The sequence below is a fragment of the Spinacia oleracea genome, chromosome 1, assembly GCF_020520425.1.
Source record: "Spinacia oleracea cultivar Varoflay chromosome 1, BTI_SOV_V1, whole genome shotgun sequence".
NCBI lineage: Eukaryota > Viridiplantae > Streptophyta > Magnoliopsida > Caryophyllales > Amaranthaceae > Spinacia > Spinacia oleracea.
The window spans coordinates 59,256,588-59,275,949 of record NC_079487.1 but is presented as its reverse complement, the minus strand read 5'-3'; the positions used below and the strand labels follow the sequence as shown (position 1 = coordinate 59,275,949).

The 19,362-nt window shown below is 36.2% G+C and overlaps 1 protein-coding gene across 2 annotated transcripts in view; it reads right to left on the bottom strand.

Moving 5' to 3' along the window:
* The window catches only part of LOC110796750 (translation factor GUF1 homolog, mitochondrial), a 36,322-nt gene extending 17,224 nt beyond the window's left edge, over positions 1-19,098 (bottom strand). The window contains exons 1-8 of one of the 2 annotated variants that reach the window (XR_008932069.1): positions 18,703-19,098; positions 15,567-16,317; positions 4,842-4,998; positions 4,670-4,724; positions 3,860-3,927; positions 3,664-3,768; positions 3,471-3,542; positions 1,957-2,070 (exon numbers count right to left, since the gene is read on the bottom strand). Coding sequence is in view for 1 of the 2 variants with exons in the window: in XM_022001835.2 (XP_021857527.1) it covers positions 1,957-2,070; positions 3,471-3,542; positions 3,664-3,768; positions 3,860-3,927; positions 4,670-4,724; positions 4,842-4,998; positions 15,567-16,317; positions 18,703-19,029 (1,649 nt within the window). In the remaining variant the exon portion in view is untranslated. The remainder of the gene's footprint in view (positions 1-1,956; positions 2,071-3,470; positions 3,543-3,663; positions 3,769-3,859; positions 3,928-4,669; positions 4,725-4,841; positions 4,999-15,566; positions 16,318-18,702) is intronic. The other variant, XM_022001835.2, reaches the window with a different exon arrangement.
* Between the last annotated feature and the right edge of the window lie 264 nt (positions 19,099-19,362).

Here is a 19,362-nt window from a genome sequence, read left to right as displayed (position 1 = left end):
TTCAAATGTAAAAGACTTAGACATGCTAATGTGGTTTTTTTCAAGAAGTTCACACCGCGTCAGCCCCAATCCATTTTATTCTTCCATTACAAGCGGTTACCGCGAACGCGACCGTTACCGCGAACGCGACCGCATCCGCGTTTTTATTCTATAGTCGGCGGTTGTGGCAGAGGGAGCTGTGGAAAACGGGGAAAGACTGGTCACGGGATGTCGGGGTGCTGCGTCTATGTGTGTTCGTTAGGGTAAGGAGGGACCGAGGGAGGCTTAACAAGGATGGTTGGTTGGTAGCGTGGGGAATGACGTGGTATTGTGGTGGGCCGCTTAACGCTTTCTGGTGGGGGGCAAGATGAGGGTTGTTGCCATGGTTTCTGGAACTGGTTTAGAGGATGGGATATTATGCATGAAAGGGAGAAAAAAGTGCAGGTTAAAAAAAATTGACAAGAAATTTGGGATTCGTTAAGATTTTTGAAAATAAGAACGATATTTTTAACAGAAATTGTTAAAAAAGCAAAGGGTAATGCAGTGCAATTCATTGGTTAGACCACCAAATATTAAGAGCAAACAATGAGGATTATCGTGAAGAATTTACAACAATTTGTTCCTCTTCAGAGTAAAAACTGCACGATATCTATGCATATTTCGCTGGCCACCCTAAAATGCTCATCTTATGTCCAATCTGGTATCTTGCCTCTATGTATCTAGGGTCTACCGTTACCTGCCATTATCCTCAAAGAAATTCCTTACTGTTCAAAGCAAACACTCTGTAGTCAAGATGGTTGCTACAACTACATTTTGCACCCAAACACTTATCCAACGGAAAATATATAAATCAAAAGTGTATGTACTCTTTATCCATTATCATTGTTACTGTTACAATTATTAGTTTGGGTTTCATTATTTTGTAAAAAGAAAAATCTGTTTAGAGCATGAAAGATTTCCAAAAATGATTTTGAAATGAAGATTTCCTGTTGGTGTAATTGTTGGGAATTTTTTTCCTAGAAGGGTGTGCATCTAAGCTCAGTATTTTTGTCACGAACATCAGATGATTGTGTCGCTAAAAAGAACCATCAATGTTTGAAAGTCCAAAGAAAACCAGTAACAGTTCGGAAGCTGTAAGAAAAACCGCATGTTTAAAGTCACTTGTTTTCTACTGACTTGCTAAATTTAAAAGTTATAGAGACTACTAAACAAAGAATGAAATAATCAAACACCTTGAATAAAGTAAGATTCCCCAAAGCCAGACCAATTTTATTGAATTTGGAGGCAGTCTCCCCTGCTCTCTCCACTTAATTTGTTTCTCTCCTCAGTTTCTCGCTTTCAGCTAAGTGTGCCACTTTGCCAACAACAGATAGTAGGTTCATTAGCTTGTCAACTCTTGCAGCTTTTTCAATGGTGCTAACGGAGATAACGAGCCAAACTAATGTCGAGAGCTCATCTTGAAGCACTAAAATCAGATCTCGAGCCGACTTTTTAGAACTCAAAATTTCCAGGTTAAACTTAGTTTATAATTCAACTTATTAGGACATATTAGGCAATAATTGTAGCCAAGTAAAACAGTCAGAATTCTTTTCACTTCCAAAAAGTCACGGTTTTTAGCGAGTTGTTTATCCAAAGCGTGCAAAAAAATCCTATTCCTAAGTCGACACCATTTGGCAAAGACACCGAATTGAGGAGCTTTTTTTCAACACTATTTTGAGAAATAATTTACACTTCTATTTTCATTATTTTATTTTCACTCTCATACTTGAGACCAAGACAAGCAAATAGTCTAACTTGTACATGAGTCCAATATTTTCTCCTAAGTAACATATTCAGAGTCTAGCACAATAACCATGTCTCGATATAACATAACTAAGCTGTTATTCAGTTACTTAAAATTCAGAATTACTATTCCTCAAAAAAAAAGATCAGAGTGATATTCACATGGATAAGAGAGGGGAACAGATCAAATCTTACTCTGAATCTTCATAGTCGAATGAAGCATATCCTGAAGTAATGCTTTTCAGTTGATCATAGAAGTCAACAACCATTTCCCGCAATGGTAATCGGTACTTCAAGAACACCCTTTGACTGCAGAAATAATGATGAACTGTTGGTAATTACAAATAATGACATCTCTTTCATAAATAAGTCTGACATTTACATGCAATAATGAAACAAATACCAAATCATTAAGGTCTCCTCAAAATATACTAATTAGAATTCCAGACTTCGAAAAAGTCTGTAATCAAGTTGACAAAAAGCAAACTCAAGATTCCTGAAGAAAAACAAGCAATCTCCTCTAAAGGTAACTTGCCACTTCAAAGTGTCCAAAAACATGTGAACAAAACTCACTACCAGCTCGGATTCTCAATAAAGCATAAAAGGTTTCAGGTGAAATCAGCAGCCACAGCTCTCGCTTTTGAAGCATGTAATTAGTATTAACCCCACACAAAACCCCTCATCTTAAGAGAAACCTTTTGCTAATATCGTGAGTCAGTTTTTTGCGGACCTTGTCGCATGAATTGGGATGCAACTACATTTTTAGTTCACAATGATGGTCTGAAACTTTAAATCGACGCATTAAATTGAACAGTTGGAAACATATTGAAATTCCTTGTAAGCAAGAATCTTCGACAATGTGAGTATGTGACTTGATGCTAACTCCAAAAAAGTTGACGTACAAATGTACAATTGCTTTAACTAAAAACACTGGTGAAAGTCTATTGAAGATTGTTTTGAGGATCTGACCACGTCTATTGATCACATAAAGGTGATGCGAATCGAGCTTAAGAAATTAAAAAGCTACATCAGGGTGGATGCCAGTTGGCTTACTTGGTTAAGTCTTGGAAGGTGGTACCAAGGAAACGAATCTCATTTAAATGACTACCCTTTTTCAGTGTTGCTAATTTGTCTCCCATATTAAAATGATGAGGAAAAGCCAAGAATCAAAGACGATTCTTCTCCAACAGGTGCACACCCACCTCTCTAGCCAGTTTATCATCATTTTATAGCTATCAGTGTGACTTTCTTTACTTCATCACCCACCAGATGACCCTTATTACATGGTGGTCCACAAATTCAGCATCGTTCATTAAAAGCATCTATTATATAGTTGAAACCACATGAGGAATAGGGTTATAAATAGCCACAGTTGTCATCGGCAGTGAACAAAGTGTTTTCTATCAGTTCCATATCAAACACTTCAACAATTATGTGTAGTTCGGGTTGAGTTCAACCCCATACCCCTTGGTACATGTAATGATTGTAATGACTGTATTTAATATTTTCTTTATCTATTTATTCCTAGCTATGATTCTGTGATCAGGAATTCTAGAGCTGTATTGCCGTAGTGGCCTACTCCTACCAAGTACAGTGTCACAACTCACAAGGCATCAAACTAAAATTCAGCAACCAACAAACAAGAATAGGCCTATATGGGGGGAAATTTCCCAAATAACCAGTTCCATTCCTGGGATAAAATACATTACCTATCTATAAAGGAGTACTCGAGCTGCTCTCCCCGACGATCAGAGCAAAGGGTCATAACAGGCCCAATATACCTTCAAAGATAATACAGTCCAAGCATATCAAAACTTCCCTTTCATGTTGGGATACAGAAGATAGAGCATGATGAAATCTCAAGAACGTTTTATCAAACCACAGGGGTATTTGAGAGCTTACTCACTAGGGATAATAATGGTAGCTATAACTGTAGGTTCCCAACAAGCTGTCACTCGTTTTTTAGGATCAGACGGCAAAGAAGCAGGATTTTGGACTTCAATTTTGCTATGATAGAAAGCAGACCACAGAATATTGTTATCAAAACCACCTGCTAGTGTGATTCATATTGTCATTGAAATGAAGTAAATCAACTTACCTTCCATCAGAGTATTCAAATATATATGGCACCGTTGGAACAGTGGATATTATTCGAGCTCCGTATTCCTGTCATTCATAAATAATTGTAAGCACTAAACTGAGTTCAAACTCCAAAGCAGCAACTTTTTCATGAAGTCTAAACAAATCTTGAAGTTAATTTATGACCAATGCTCCACCCCGTAAAAGATATCCTCCTTGCCTATTTCACAAGATATATAAAAGAAAAAAGCAGATTGATCATCTTTCATTTCCTATTCTGAAGAACCCAATTTTTTTTTTTATCCAATTCTAGCATGCTTGTAGCATTAATTGGATTTGTAACCCTTTGATATGAATGCTACGATAAAAATAAGAAGTTAAAATGTGAATTACAAGCACGCTTGTAAGATCCAAAAGTTTCAAATCAGTGGTCTTGTTGGAGATGCGCCATATAATAGTCTGAAATGCAAGAAAGTGTCGGACTGTCGGGGATACATTCTGGATTGGTGGATAACCTTTTTGGGACACAGAATGCACATCATTTGCTCACATGTCATTCACATGCCAATATATCTTTAATTTCGTATTATAAAATTATTAAAATATATATTTAGAAAATACATGTTAAAATGAGTCTAACAAAACCCAACTTGACAAATACGGTCAAAGTTAAGTCAAATTTGTGGATCAGATCACACCAGCTCAGACCAAAAAAGTTCAGACGAAGCCAGATCACAACTAATAAAATTCAGACCAAAACACAACTAAGGGCACTGAACAATCTGCAGAATTCAGAGTAGTTGACAAAACTAATCACAAGAAATCATACTTGCTCGAGGCGTTGATGGAAAACATCCATGTGAAGTAAACCTAAGAAACCACACCTGCAAAACAGTAAATATAACTAAATCAATAGGAGGTCATAGAACCCACATGTCAATAAGTCACATGATGACACGAAAAAAGGCAGTAAAAATATAGTTGCTTCTATATATAAATACCTGAAACCTAAGCCAAGTGCCATGCTAGTTTCTTTTGAGACGCAAACACTGGCATCATTGCATGTCAGCCGTTCAATTGCGTGACTAAGTGCTTCAAAATCGGATCCATCAGCTGGATATAAACCAGAGAACACCATATGTCTTGCAGGCTTGAAACCTGGAAATTTTGAACAGCATAGAAAAGAAAATGGGATTTAAGTATAAAAACCATGATAACACAGTACACCATGATAGCTGATATACCTGTCCCCTCAACTATACTCAGCGTGTTGTGGCCAAAGCAACATACCACACAAGTGAAGCAAAACAACAAATGGACACAGAAACTAAAGAAGGTAACATGACATTCAAAATGAATGTTCGGAAACCTAGATTTACAATGGTGAAGTGGAATTTGGTTAATATGACAATTCATATGTAATGAACCCAACTAATGAGGCCCAAGAATAGCAGCCCAACAACAATAGCAACACAAATGGGACAACAGTCACAGCAAAGCAGTCAGCAGAGAATGTAGTATAAATAGAATTAGGGGAAGAGAGAGAGGGGAGGAAATAGGTTGTGAATTGTGAGACTTGTGACCTAAAGTCACTCTTTTGGAGATTGGTAGCCTAAAGCTACTGCCTTTTGTAACCTTTTGGCTAGGTCTTAATCAATTTATCTTCTTCTTCATTATTGCGTTCTTGGGTGTTTTTGGTTGAGTTGAGTCAGTTCTTTACACTTGGTATCAGAGCGGTGCAGTTCTGGGAGGTGGAACTGATCTGATTTTCTGGAAGAAAAAAAAAACAAAAAAAAAAAACAAAAAAGAGTTACAGATGGTGTTTGCAGGATCTGATCAGAAATCCCAGGAGAAGTGGGATGAAATTTTCCAAAAATGCAAGGAAGAATTTGTGAAAAACATTATGGAAGGTCTTTCTCCGATTTTCTCTTCATTCGGCCAAGAATTGAAGGAAATCAGAGAGAAGTTTACTGAACTTAGAGAAGAGATACTTAAAGAGGAGAATGAAGAATTTGAAGAGGACGACCAGGAAGATCTGAAGTTGATTGTTGAGGATTTGAAATCAGATTTGGTGGAAGGTAGGCAGGGCAGCAGGCAGGAGAAGTTTTCAAGTACGTTTTCAGGTACTTATTCTGGTGAAAATCGAGGTGGTATGTCCAGTGATGGTGGTCTCCACGTTTTTATGTATAGAGTTGTTGAAGGTGAACCACCAAGAGAAAGATTTTAGAAAGGCGGCGCTGGTGGCTGTGGATCTGGTGGTGGTCCTGGTTGCTTCACCGGTAGACGTTCTAGTGGTGGATCTGGTGGTCCTCTCTGGTAGGTCCTCTCTTACCAGACAAGGTTAAAGGTAGTAGCTTGAGCGAAGATCTGAGTAGATCAGGTGGTGGTTCTGGTTTATTGGTCGGAAAGTATGATTTTTGTGGTGGAACCGCCACTGGTGGTGGCCTGAATAGGGATGGTGAAGGATTCACGAAGGGTGGATCATCGGCAAGTGGGCCGTGTGGTGGAAGAACAAGTATCGGCGATAGTTTAAGTTTCGTCCCCGACAAAAAAATTGCTGCTGAAGTAGGGTGGCGCTCATGGAAGAAAAATTCATAGCAACCCAAATAATGAACCCAAATAATGAGGCCCAAGAATAGCAGCCCAACAACAATAGCAACACAAATGGGACAACAGTCACAGCAAAGCAGTCAGCAGAGAATGTAGTATAAATAGAATTAGGGGAAGAGAGAGAGGGGAGGAAATAGGTTGTGAATTGTGAGACTTGTGACCTAAAGTCACTCTTTTGGAGATTGGTAGCCTAAAGCTACTGCCTTTTGTAACCTTTTGGCTAGGTCTTAATCAATTTATCTTCTTCTTCATTATTGTGTTCTTGGGTGTTTTTGGTTGAGTTGAGTCAGTTCTTTACATCATAGTGCGACAACATTAAAGCATGACATAACATGCTAGATGTTGCTTCCACAACACCAAAACTCTCAAGTCTCACTTCAACTCGAACATAACAGTGTTTTTAATATGATACAATGTCAAAAATGTATCCATTTCCACAAAAAGATATAGCCATGTCCAACATTTATCCATCACCACAAAAAGATATGGATATTTGTATGACCAGTAAAAATAATATGACTACACATTTTTTAATCAGATGATTTCAACGCGAACATCACTTTTGATAAGTCCAAGTAACGTAGGAGCTAGGAGCCAAAAGGAGATGGAATGGATGAAAGGAAAATGAACTTGAGCTATCCACCGAGTATAGTTCTCCTATCAAGTTCCAGAACTAAGAAATTATTCAGCATTTAAACATGGGATGTTACATCCTCTCCCTCCCTCAAAGTATGAAGAGGAGTTAGTGTTGGACATTCTTTATGTTCAAGAGAAACCCATAAAAGAGAATATAAAGAGAGGAGTCTTTTCTCCCACATGGAAAGAAAACCAAGAGTTGGCTTTTTAATAGAGGTTGGGAGTACTACTTGTTTAAGAAAGTGGAAGAGATGTCTTGGTGCACAGATACGTGCGCTCCGCCCGCGTCGGGTCGGGCTCACTCGGGACTTGGGGAATGTTATGCGCGGGCGTGGTTAGGCCGTGGGCCAATATATCTTTTTGGTACCCATCCATTTTGATTGTTCATTGCTACGGAGAACCTTGTAGCCGTTATGGGATTAATTATATGGTTGTTGCGAATCGATTTTGTATTCTTAATGCTCCCTTTATTCTCTCCTCGTAACCCCCTTTGTGACTTACAAATCCCAACCTTGATTATATTAATCTCCTATTTCGTTCTGTAAAATACATAAATACACCTCACATAAACAAAAATATGTTCATCTTCTCTCCAAAATACTAATCCGTTTTTAGGCAAGTATTTTGGTCTCCAATCGAGCCTTGTGAGTGCAACAAGTCTTGATGTCGTGTTAATCACCGCAAGTGTTCTAGACTTCTAGTGCACCGAGGTAACGAAATTGTCTTTTAGAACAGTGCGGCAATTTTTCTAGTTGTTCATCGCAACATCGAGAAAAGTTGTTGTGAACTTTTTATTTCGCAACAGTTAGAACCACCATAAAAAAAGATAAGAAAAGAAAAACACTACTCTCTCCGTCTCACATTACTCCTTACACTTTCTTTTTTCATCCGTCCTACATTACTTGTTACCATGGAGTAAAAACTCGCCCGAGTTAACTCGGATTTTCAAGTTACCGATACGAGTTTTGCCGAGTTATCACGTTGTTTTCAAATAAGGCGATATTTCGCCCGATACGACCGTTCCGTAATAAAATCGCCCGAGTTGACCGTTACCGTACTAAAATCGGCCGAGTTAATTCAGATTTCCAGCGAGAGCTCCAAAATTGAGATCGAAAATAAATAAATAAATGGAAGCAATTAGGTTGAAATTGTACCTCCGCCATTATTTTATTATTTAGTGGTTGAAAGATGAGATTCACAGGAAGCAAAGGAGGCGGCGAGGAGGAAATCAGAAGAGAGTGAGAGATGATGAAAAGCATGTTCCGCCATTGTTGAGTAGCAATCGCAGAAGAAGCGGCGATGAGGAGAGAGTGAGAGAAAGATGAACGAATATGTTGCCCTAAGTTGTCGATGACTCTATGCCGCGATGCTACCAAAGCGCTAAGAAATTCTTTTTTTTTATTAAAGAAATACCTCTGACCCCACCATAAAATGGAATGATGGACCTTTTCTAAGTTTCTTCCAAATCACGTGATGTCGTTTGGAAATAAAATCACATTTTCTATATTAAACTTTTAAATTCATCCCACTAACTTTTTTTAGATTAAGGTATTGTGGTACTGCTGTACTCCGTATTTATTTTATTTTTATTAGGCAACCAAGAGAATACTTGTTTACCCACCCAAAAAAGATACGAAGTATGAATTTTAACTTTTTAAGTGGAGTAGAAGTCTTATTTAATATAATATTTTTTTATTAATCTTTATTTATTACTTATAAAAATCATAAAATCAAATTTCTACCGCGACAACTCGGTCCGCGACCAACGCATCAGTTCCGTTACCGCGATACCGCGACCGACCGACCGTTCCCGTGACCGCGACCGATACCGAGTTTTCAATCTATGCTTGTTACACTTCCAAATTAGAAATGGTCCATCAATTATTATATTTTTTCTCTCATCCCACTAACAAAAGTTTGGTCTCCACACCCTCTCATTCAATTTAAAAAATATCTCACTAACTCCTATCATAACTACTTTTTTAATAAAATAACAATTGATAACCAAACAACCACTTATCACCTAAAACTTTGTGCAAATGTAAGTGTAACAAGTAATGCGGGATGGAGGGACTATCTTTCAATCACCATCCTCCTATAAAAAACTATGTCCCACGGCCTTCTAAACTTTAACTGAAAATGTTGAAAAGCAGTTCGTGACAATTGTGAGATAAAATCTGTAATAATTTCTAAAATCTAGATTGTGACATAAACTTAAGGGGAAAAAGTTCCATTTAGTATTAATCAACCGGAATAAAGAGCACAATACAAAGAAGACAAGTTTTACTCTTTATAGTAAATAAAATCAAATTTACGTGTTAAACCAAATTCTTTGGGCATCTCTTATTGTCGCCTTAGCCCATAATGACACTATATAAGTGACTTTGTCCAATAAAACTTGAAAAAACTGACTTCTGAAAATACCCTTGAATTCCGCTCCAGCCACAAACACCACATGATTTCCAAAAAGCCTCGAAATTATGGAGCCAATCCAGACTTTAAAGGGAACCCCAAGATTCCTCATACAAAACAAACAACCTCCTTAAGAGCTATCTTGGAAGTCACAATGTACAAATACATGTGAACAAGACTAACTGGCAGCTCGACAAGCATACAACTATCCGGTGAAATAACCAAACCCGGGTTTCTTTTGAAGCATGTCATTAGTATCAAATTATTAATCCTACCCGACATGAAAGTCCACACGAAAACCCTCACTTTAAGTAGAACCCTCACCTTCCAAGTAAAGTTTGTTGCTGAACTGAGGAGGTTGAGCCAAGGAACAACAAAAAATACTCCTCCGGGTTTTTTCTTAATTACATTGTTTGGGTTGGGCAAAAATATTAAGGAGAATAGCAAATAACAAAAATACCCATGTGAGAACAAACAAAAAATTAATGAAAAGGTTAGGTAACAAGAGTAAATACAAAATGTGTACAAGCGTGAAATGGGTATTTTGTGTGAATACACCAAAAAGCATGTGAAAACATACCATAAAAGGAATGATGCAATTAATATGCAACTTCTAAATCAGGAAAATGGTGCAATTAATAATTAAAAAACGGATCCACACCCTATAATCACCACTTGTGCTAATTGCAAATCCGAAACCTCGGCGGAGAAAAAAAGAACTTCAAACTCGTATCATGTAGTGGCATTCGGAAATGTAAAATTGTAGATCCCTGGCACTATGACAGAAAAAACATTTAAAGTTTTTATCGTAGGAGAAAAATATAACTGATGGACTTGTTTAGAGCTCTTTAGCTTTTCTATTCTTAAACTATATAGGACTCTGAAGTGATCTAATTAAGTTGTCACTTCATTGTTTTTGGTTTTCCCATTTGTTTAAAGAAATGGACATCTTCGCCTACAATTAAATGTAATTGGCTTTCGCTTTGGTAGACATAACTGATGGCAGCTAAATAACAGTGATATTAGGCTAAATTGGTTATAACTATCTTTCTTATGTTACATTATTGAAATACTACAATTCATACTTTTAATTGTAAATAACTACCTTTGATGTTTCTAAATTATTGGTATTGCTACCAATAGACTGCTTCCTTCCAAAAAATATTGTTACCAGTTTACCACTATACCCTTGTTTTATTTTATTATCCAAGTCATTATCTTCACTAATTGCATTCATTTTCTCTCCTAATTCCCTTCATTTCAAAAGAAGTGTCATCGTGACTTGTATAAGAATGGTAGAAAATTGCAGTTATTAGAGGCATTTATAGCTAAAAACAATAGGAAATCTACAAAAAAAAAAAAAAAAAGAGGGGAAATACATATGTGGGTCATAGTTGATACCTTTTTGGACGGAATCCGTCTATTGGTAGCCATATCAATAATTAATAAACAATAAAAGGTTGATATTATGTAACTTACAACTAAAATTATGAAAGGTTGTCATTTCAACAATGTGACATAAAGGTAGTTAAAACCAATTTTTGACTTGATATAACGTAAAATAATCCTCTGTAATCTACAATCCTTGTGTTCATCCTCTTGCTGCTTCTATATGTCATCCCTTCCCCTCTGTTCTTCTCTTTGATTTCTCCAACCTAACCCTTAATTACTTCTTAATCTTTCTTCTCGTCTATTATGTTTCTTTCCCCTCCCTAAATCTCCATCAGATGGTATGAGAACTGATGTAGAAAACCAAAACTACTTGAGCATTGGAAAATTGGAAAGGCCACCATACATCAGATTTTTCATGCGTGTAAAATAAATAATTGTGCTGCCTATCGATGTTGCACATAAACAGAGAACAGAAACATACAGGTAAGGAGAGAAAAGCCAAAAAAATATTGAAAAATGGGTAGGAAAAGCAAAAAGCCTAGGTCACTTCCAGTCTGCCGTTACAATCAACCTTTCTCCTCCACCCTTACCTACCAGGCTACCATCATTTCCAGCCTTCTTCTACACACAATTATCATTGCCACCTCAAACAAACAACCTTTCTCCAGGCTTTCTGAAACAGCAACACCTTTCCACTTCCTTTTCGAAGCAACACTTATGCACCTCGACCTCCGTGGCTCCACAATCCTCAATTCAACATTCACGAGCATGAGAAAGAGTAATTAAACTCGCAACACTAGCAGTCCAGCACAGTAACCATTCTAGTGTAGACAAGTGCTTACAAACTGTTTCTATAGGGGTGCGAAAGAAAATGAGAAAAGGTGTTATCAAGGTTGGTAGAATATAGGGGAAGGAAACTTGTTTAAACTTATCTGACCTGAATTTATCTGATCTGAAGTTCTGAACTTATCTGAACTTATCAAACCTTATTGGACCTTATCGGAACTTATTATTAATAATAATAATAATAATAACAGATAATAAAAAAAATACTAATAATAAGAAAAAATAATACTCTGTCCGTCCCAGATTAGTTGTTACACTTTCCTTTTTCGTCCGTCCCAGATTAGTTGTTACACTTTCCTTTTTCGTCTGTCCCAGATTAGTTGTTACACTTCTAAATTAGGAATGACCCCACAATTTTTATACGAGATATTTACGTTTACACTACTACTACTACTACTACTACTACTACTAGTTGTTACACTTCTAAATTAGGAATGACCCCACAATTATTATATTCCGAATTTTACAGTCTAGTACAAGATATTTACGTTTAAATATTAAGCTGAAACGGACTAAAAAGTCAATAGGGGACTAATATTTAAGAACGGATGGTGTAATAATAATAAAAAAAAAATCCATTATATATATATAAAGGGGAGTTTTTTGGAGAGCATTCAGAGCGCCACGTAGGATTTCCATGTCATCAAATATATAACTAATATTATTTAGGATTATTAAAATAAAAATAGATGATACAGACTCGGTAAAGATGATAAGAGATAAATTTTTCTAGGAGTTATAAAGACTCGGTAAAAGATAATAAGAAATGAATTCTACTAGGAGTCAAATACCATACTCCATATAATGCTAACTTATGCAAGATTTTACCCCACAAAAAAATTAACAAATTCATTAATAATATAAAATATGTATCTGACCCTAGCATTGAATTTCCACTCACAAAAGCATTCTCTTATGTACTCCTTAGTATTGTATTTGATTTAAGATCTAAGTTTCCATATTTCATAATAGTTTAGTTGCTTAGATTTGCTAATGGATATGTTGAATTGTTATTTCGTACTTTGTAGTATTTATTGATTATTTTGTGTTCATTTCTTATTATTGGGAATTATACTGATCGAATACAAATTTCACTTTTTTTTTGTTTGATTTTGCAGATTTATCAAAGAAACATTTGTTTTTTGTTCCTCTAGTTTTTCATCTTTTAATTTATTTATTTTTTTGAAAAAATAAGGACAATTAATTAAGTTGGAGAGCTGAGCAGAGAACTGTTGCCTTCCATAGTGTTTACAGCAACAATATGCGGGTTTGACGCAGAGCCGAATAACCTACTACCACCAGTACCAGAGGCAAAAGAAAGGAAAATAGAATGAGCAAGCAGGGTAACCATTCTGTATTCCTCATCTATTTTATGATTTTAAGAAGGGAATAGAAGACGGCCATGTCTATTAAGAACGCCTCTAAAGCGTTTTATAAAATCTATTTCAACATCAATCATGATTGTAATCCACCACACATAGATCATATACGTGGTAAAATAACCAAAATTCCATAAATATGTCACTTCAAAAACACAAATTCTTGCAAAAGATCGTTAGACATTTAATAAATTGTTAGAGCATATGATACGCAATCCTACTTAACTATGAGTAGCATATTAATTTTTATTTTTAATTAGTAATTTAATAAAATTTGTGCGTCGCACGAGCTTAAATCTAGTAGTAGAATGATGATGATATAACAATAATAATAAGTTTTATTATTATTATTGAAACTTATTATACCTGATTTGAACTTATTGAACTTATCTGAACTTATTGGAACTTATTGGACCTAAAACTTATTTTTTTAAGGTGAAAAGGAGAGGTATTGAGGGAAAAGATTAATTGGATGTCAAATGGATATGGAGCAAAAGAAGGGTGAAAGAAAGATAAACAAAGTTGTTTAGATGACTAAAATGTGAAAGATACTAAAAAAATCAAAAGGTAAGGGTTATATTTTGTCAACTAACTAATACAACTAAAAGAAATCTATACAATAGTATTTCATTCTAAAAATATGGCTAAAACCTAGAAAAATCTAAACACCACATCGAAGTCTTTCCAATCACAACTCGGAATAGCCAATACGAACAAGACTTATGGTTGTAACCCATCGGTAATTCAGTGAACCAACAGTAATCACTAAGTCGAGAAGTTTAAAAGAAAGAAAAAAACTTAGATAAGGGTTGTTGATACTATCTAATAAACTATGTTACACACAAGCTCTCAATGTAAGCAATCTATACAAAGGCCTATTGATGGTAATGGTATGATGGAAGGAGTTCTAGTTACAAAGCTAACATGGAAAAGCAACCCTAACTTTGAGATGCACAACCATTTGAAATAAAGCATCAACCAATGGAGGACATCAACAAAACGGTGAAGAGGTAATGATTAAGGTTTTATCCCAAACTCCTCAAAAGGCAATAAAGCAAATCCAGGTTCCATGAACTTAGAGGAAGCCCTTTCTAAACAACCACAAAAAAACATCTCAAAAGATGCAAAAATCTATTTTTATGGGCAACAAATCTTTTCTCTTTCATTACTATTGTACTTATCAAATTCATTGTAACTGCGAGCAACATTAAGAGACTCCCTATTTTGTTAAAAGAAATATGGTCAACACATTTAAAAGAACTACGACCACAAGAATTATTTTGGATTAATTGAACATTAGGAGCCTCTCAACATTAAGAGCAACATCTTAAACTACATGGTTTCTCCCTTTGAGCCACCTAAGTCAGTTTTGAGCTCTTGCATTAAGAGAAAAAAGCTCTATTGCAAAGGAATTTCATACACGAAATTACTGTAAAAAGGTTATTGATTATAAAGTTAGTTTGCTTTTATTGATTACCAATAAGAGTCGAAATTCAAGTTCTATAATCTTTTAGTTCATATGTTCTAAACTAAAAAAAAGAATTTATTTTTAGATAAATTAATTCCAATAGACCCCCAAAATTCTGATTCCATTCCTTTTCTTCACTACCACATTTCTCTATCTAGCTCCTCTTTTCTCGCTCCCTGTTTACCTCATTTCTATACCTATGTCACTCAAACTCTTCGTTTTACCCTAAATGACATTCCAACATTTGACGCTCCGATGTGATATGGACACTAGACACAGTATTTGAACGGAAAACATGCAAATTCCTTCGAAAATGTAGGAAGTTATGAGCTTGGGATGTATCAGACTTTAGTAGCCAAGATTAAACATACCCGTTTTCTTTTCTCATCAGCTCCACATTAACCATTCCACTTAGGTAGCCTCAACTTGAGACCCTTCCAGTGCATTAACATAAACCAAGGGTATTAATATCGAACTCTTTAGTGAAACGGAGGCAACAAAACTCCGATTTTCCAAAATATAAGGTAGTAAATATTTTCACTAGAGCTCCTAGAAATCAAAACCATGAAAGTGACGCTAACAAACAATTTTGAATAATGGAAGCAGTTTATGAAACAATTGCTAAAATTTCTAGAGTACTTTCATTCCTCATTTACTACAAACATATTCAAGTCTAAAGTTGGTGCATTCCGTGAAAAAGGATACTACTACATCTACTTTGGTTGTTGGGTGATTGTTTTGTTGAGTTAATATAGTTGCTTAATCAATATTTATATGCAACTCACAAAACCTTGCTCTATGTTTCTTAAGAAAAACCATCAAGTGACTGCATTCGTATCACAAAGACTAAGGGCTTTCCATGGACTTTCACTAGACGAACATGAGGACTAGGCAAACAATTATCAGGTTGTCAACTGCTATTCCTCTGCCTATGTACTACCAATGCAACAACACGAACCAAGATCTATAATCAAAATGTTTACCTGGTAGAGGCTCAACAACAGAACGGGCATGAAACAAGGTATCACCAATGCGTGCCTCTTTGGTTGAACGCATTCCACTGACCACATAACCCACTTGGCCAGTGAAAAGCATTCCAGTAGGCACAAGCTCTGGATGCATGAACCCAACATCTAAAACTTCATAAGTTTGTCCAGTTGCCACAGATGAAATCTTCTCACCTTTACGCAATGTGCCATCAACAATAGCCACATGGCATATAACTCCTTTGTATTCATCATAATATGAATCCAACAAAAGCATACGTAAAGCAGTACCAACATTTCCTGGGGGAGGAGGTATTCGTTCTATTACTGCAGGAAGTATGTGCTCAAGACCCTGCCCTGTTTTAGCAGATGTGAGGAGTGCATCTTTTGGTTCCAGATCAAACATGGACTTGAGCTGGGCCATAACACGATCAGGGTCAGCTGTAGGCTGATCAATTTTGTTTATGACTGGTATTATTGACAGATTTGACTCAAAAGCAAGATAAAAGTTGGCAACAGTCTGTGCTTGAACCCCTTGAGCAGCATCAACAACTAACAGAGCCCCTTGGCAAGCAGCTAACGATCTTGATACCTCATAGCTAAAATCAACATGGCCAGGTGTATCAATCAAATTTAGTAAAAATGCTGAGGTATCTTCTGTACTGGCACTAGTCGCTACTTGACGGTTGTACTTGTAGAACATAGTAGCAGTCTGCGCTTTAACCGTAATCCCTCTTTCTCTCTCCACCTAAAAATACTCAAATGTAAAGCATCATCAGCAAGGTGAACAAGGGGAGAATGAGACGTAAAGAAAATGTGAACAAAAAATACATGCTGAAGAAAAAATACATGTTTTACTCATCTGATTTGCACCATACAGATGACAAAAACAAGGGATATTTATACTACCTTACTAACCATCGAACATAACAGCAAGAAGACACATTTGACTTCCATTTGAAACAGAAAACATTAACATAAGGGACTATTTTTTCAAATTGCATTCTCGGCTTACTAAACAGTTAACTTTCAGAAGTTATACCAACAATCCTATAACAGCAGGGTCCTATCACCGGAAACAAGTCCATATTAAAAATTAAAAAATTAAAAAGAAAACAAAAAGCATTTTCCAAAAACTTTACGCTTACCCTGAAGAGAATTTCCCTTTAAAACCAGAAAAACTATACTTAATTGGACATGCTACAGGACTAGCATAAAATGCTATGTTACTCAGACACGAGTGTCGGTGTCGTGTCCGACAAGGTGTCGGAGTATCTGACACTCCGATTCAAATATTTGTAGACACTCCGACACGGTCAAAGGAGTGCCTTGACTTGTTTTTTGGACACGTCTCCTACACAAAGTGTCGGGTAATAAAAAGCGACACTTTATTTTTAAAAAAAAAGCTTGTTAAAAAAAGTTAAAGATTAAAATATCAATAAAATTTACTCAAAATATCCAAATGCAAACAGAAATTTATCAAAGATAATAAATACTCAGAAGTTTAAAGGTTTCGAAACATAAATAAATCAAGAAAAGAAATCAAATCGGAGGGGTACATATTATTCAGGCACGTGAGTTTATTTAGAAAGAAAACCAGAATAAGTCACGTGGGTATGTTCCCACTTTCAAGATCCCTAATTTATTAAAAAAAAAAAAATGAAAAAGCTGCAGAAAACCAAAATCACGCACATGGGTTTGTTCCCACTCCCCACAACCCTAATTTATTAAAAAAAGGTTAAAAAGAAAACAAAAGGAAAAGATGCACCAGTCAGTCCACCAAGAAAAGAATGACGGGAAGGAAAGGAACGCGGCAGCCATAGCCATGGCTATCGTGAAGAAGTTAATTTCAATAAAAATCAAAATTGAAGAGTGCATTCAATTCGTTATTTCCTCTACATCAAAAGCCCTAACAATATTTCACTTCTCTCGCGTTCTTTGACCTTCAATTGATAGAGGTAGGGTTTCGATTTCGTGACAAAATTTGAATTTTCTTACTCCTTTTCTTTTATCTTCCCGATTCCGACACTTCATTACAGACCCTTTTTCGACACCGGTGTCGACACCTTCCCGGACACGTGTCGAGTGTCGTGTCGCGGGTCGGGTCGTGTCGACACCGACACCCACCGCGAGAAGAAGTGTCGGAGTAACATAGATAAAATGTCACTAGAAAAGCTAGGCACACCCCTCAAAAGTGAAAACACAGAAACCCATCAGCCATCACTGACCAGGTTAGCAAAATCTGAAATGTGTACAGTACTACAGTCTAACCCCTATATGTCAACCAAAAAGCAGGAAACTTTTGATTATCCCGATGCCAGTTCTAAATCATTTTTTTCACAATCAGTTTACCAAATGTTTACATGCCGTGATATCGATGAAACTACAAAGTCATTTTGGAGAACTTATGCATTTTGTGAAAAACAATTGCCCAAATCTTCAAGGAGAAATTTAAGCAGACAAATATTTGCAACTTGCAAGAGCTTATTAGTAAATTGTCTCTGATAGAATTCCCCCACTATCTGAGGTATGCATCCAATCTCGACCCAGAAACAGAATCGGACAACTACCAATGAAAAGGCTCCCTTCTTTAATATATTCCAAAACCTTCCCCTATCAAGTTAGGTTATTACAAATAGTACTGAAATGCATTAATGTACAAAACTAAACTAATCCCTACCACGCAGAGAGTATTGTTACACAAAAATGCCAGAAATTCGAGGCACCATATTAGCAAGGCAAAGGTCAAAATGTACAAGGCTGAACTAATCCATGACATGCTGGGAGTGTTGTTTCAAACACAAACACTAAGGATATTACATGAAATGCCAAAATTTGATGCACCATATTAACAAGGGGTCATAATATATAAACCTAAACTAGTCCCTACAGGGAAATGCCAAAATTAAACATATCATATTCACAAGGCAAAGTTCACAATGTACAAAACTAAACTAATCCCTACTTTCTCAAATGATAACTAGGTTCTTATGCCAAATGACAAAATTCGTTGCACCATACCAACAGGGAAAAGGTCACAATGTACAAAATTAATCCCTAACACTCAGTACAGTTTCAGAAAAACAAAAACTACTAGTATGAAGATAAGAAATGTAAAGAAGAACCCGAATACCTGAAGCTTGTCAAGGTACTGAGGCTGACCATGGCCCTTCCTGATAGTGCCCGTAAGTTCCAACAATCGGTCTGCAAGCGTCGATTTACCATGATCAATATGAGCTATAATCGAAAAATTGCGGATTCTTTCAGGTGCGTATTGGCTCAAATCTATGTCATTATCTTTGTGGGAATTCCTAGATTTTGAACAATATGAACTTGTCAATCCTAATTTACTCTCTGGTTGAATGTTTGTTGTTCTTATCGGAGAAATTAGTGGGTAAGTTAGGGTTGGAATTTGTTTGATTAATTTTCGAGTTCTTGAGAGTCTACTGAGTAAACCCATTTGCAGAAAAAATTGTCAGATAAATTGAAACGGTTTAGGGTTTTGGTGACATGACTAAAATGACTATGAAAGGAGGAGGACGAGCTCAGCCCGGTCGATCTCCATGATTGGCGAGTAAAACATATTAAGGATATTTTCGTAAATAAATTGTTAACATATACAATCTACTTATTTAAATATACAATCTCTTCTTATATTAGAATTTTTTTTTTTAATTATCAAATACACTATACGTTGTAATTTTTAGATCGTATATTTTTCATTAAAATTATGAGAATGCCACCAAGTGTGTCTTGGCCTAATGGAAAGGATTCACCTTCCAACCAAAAGGTT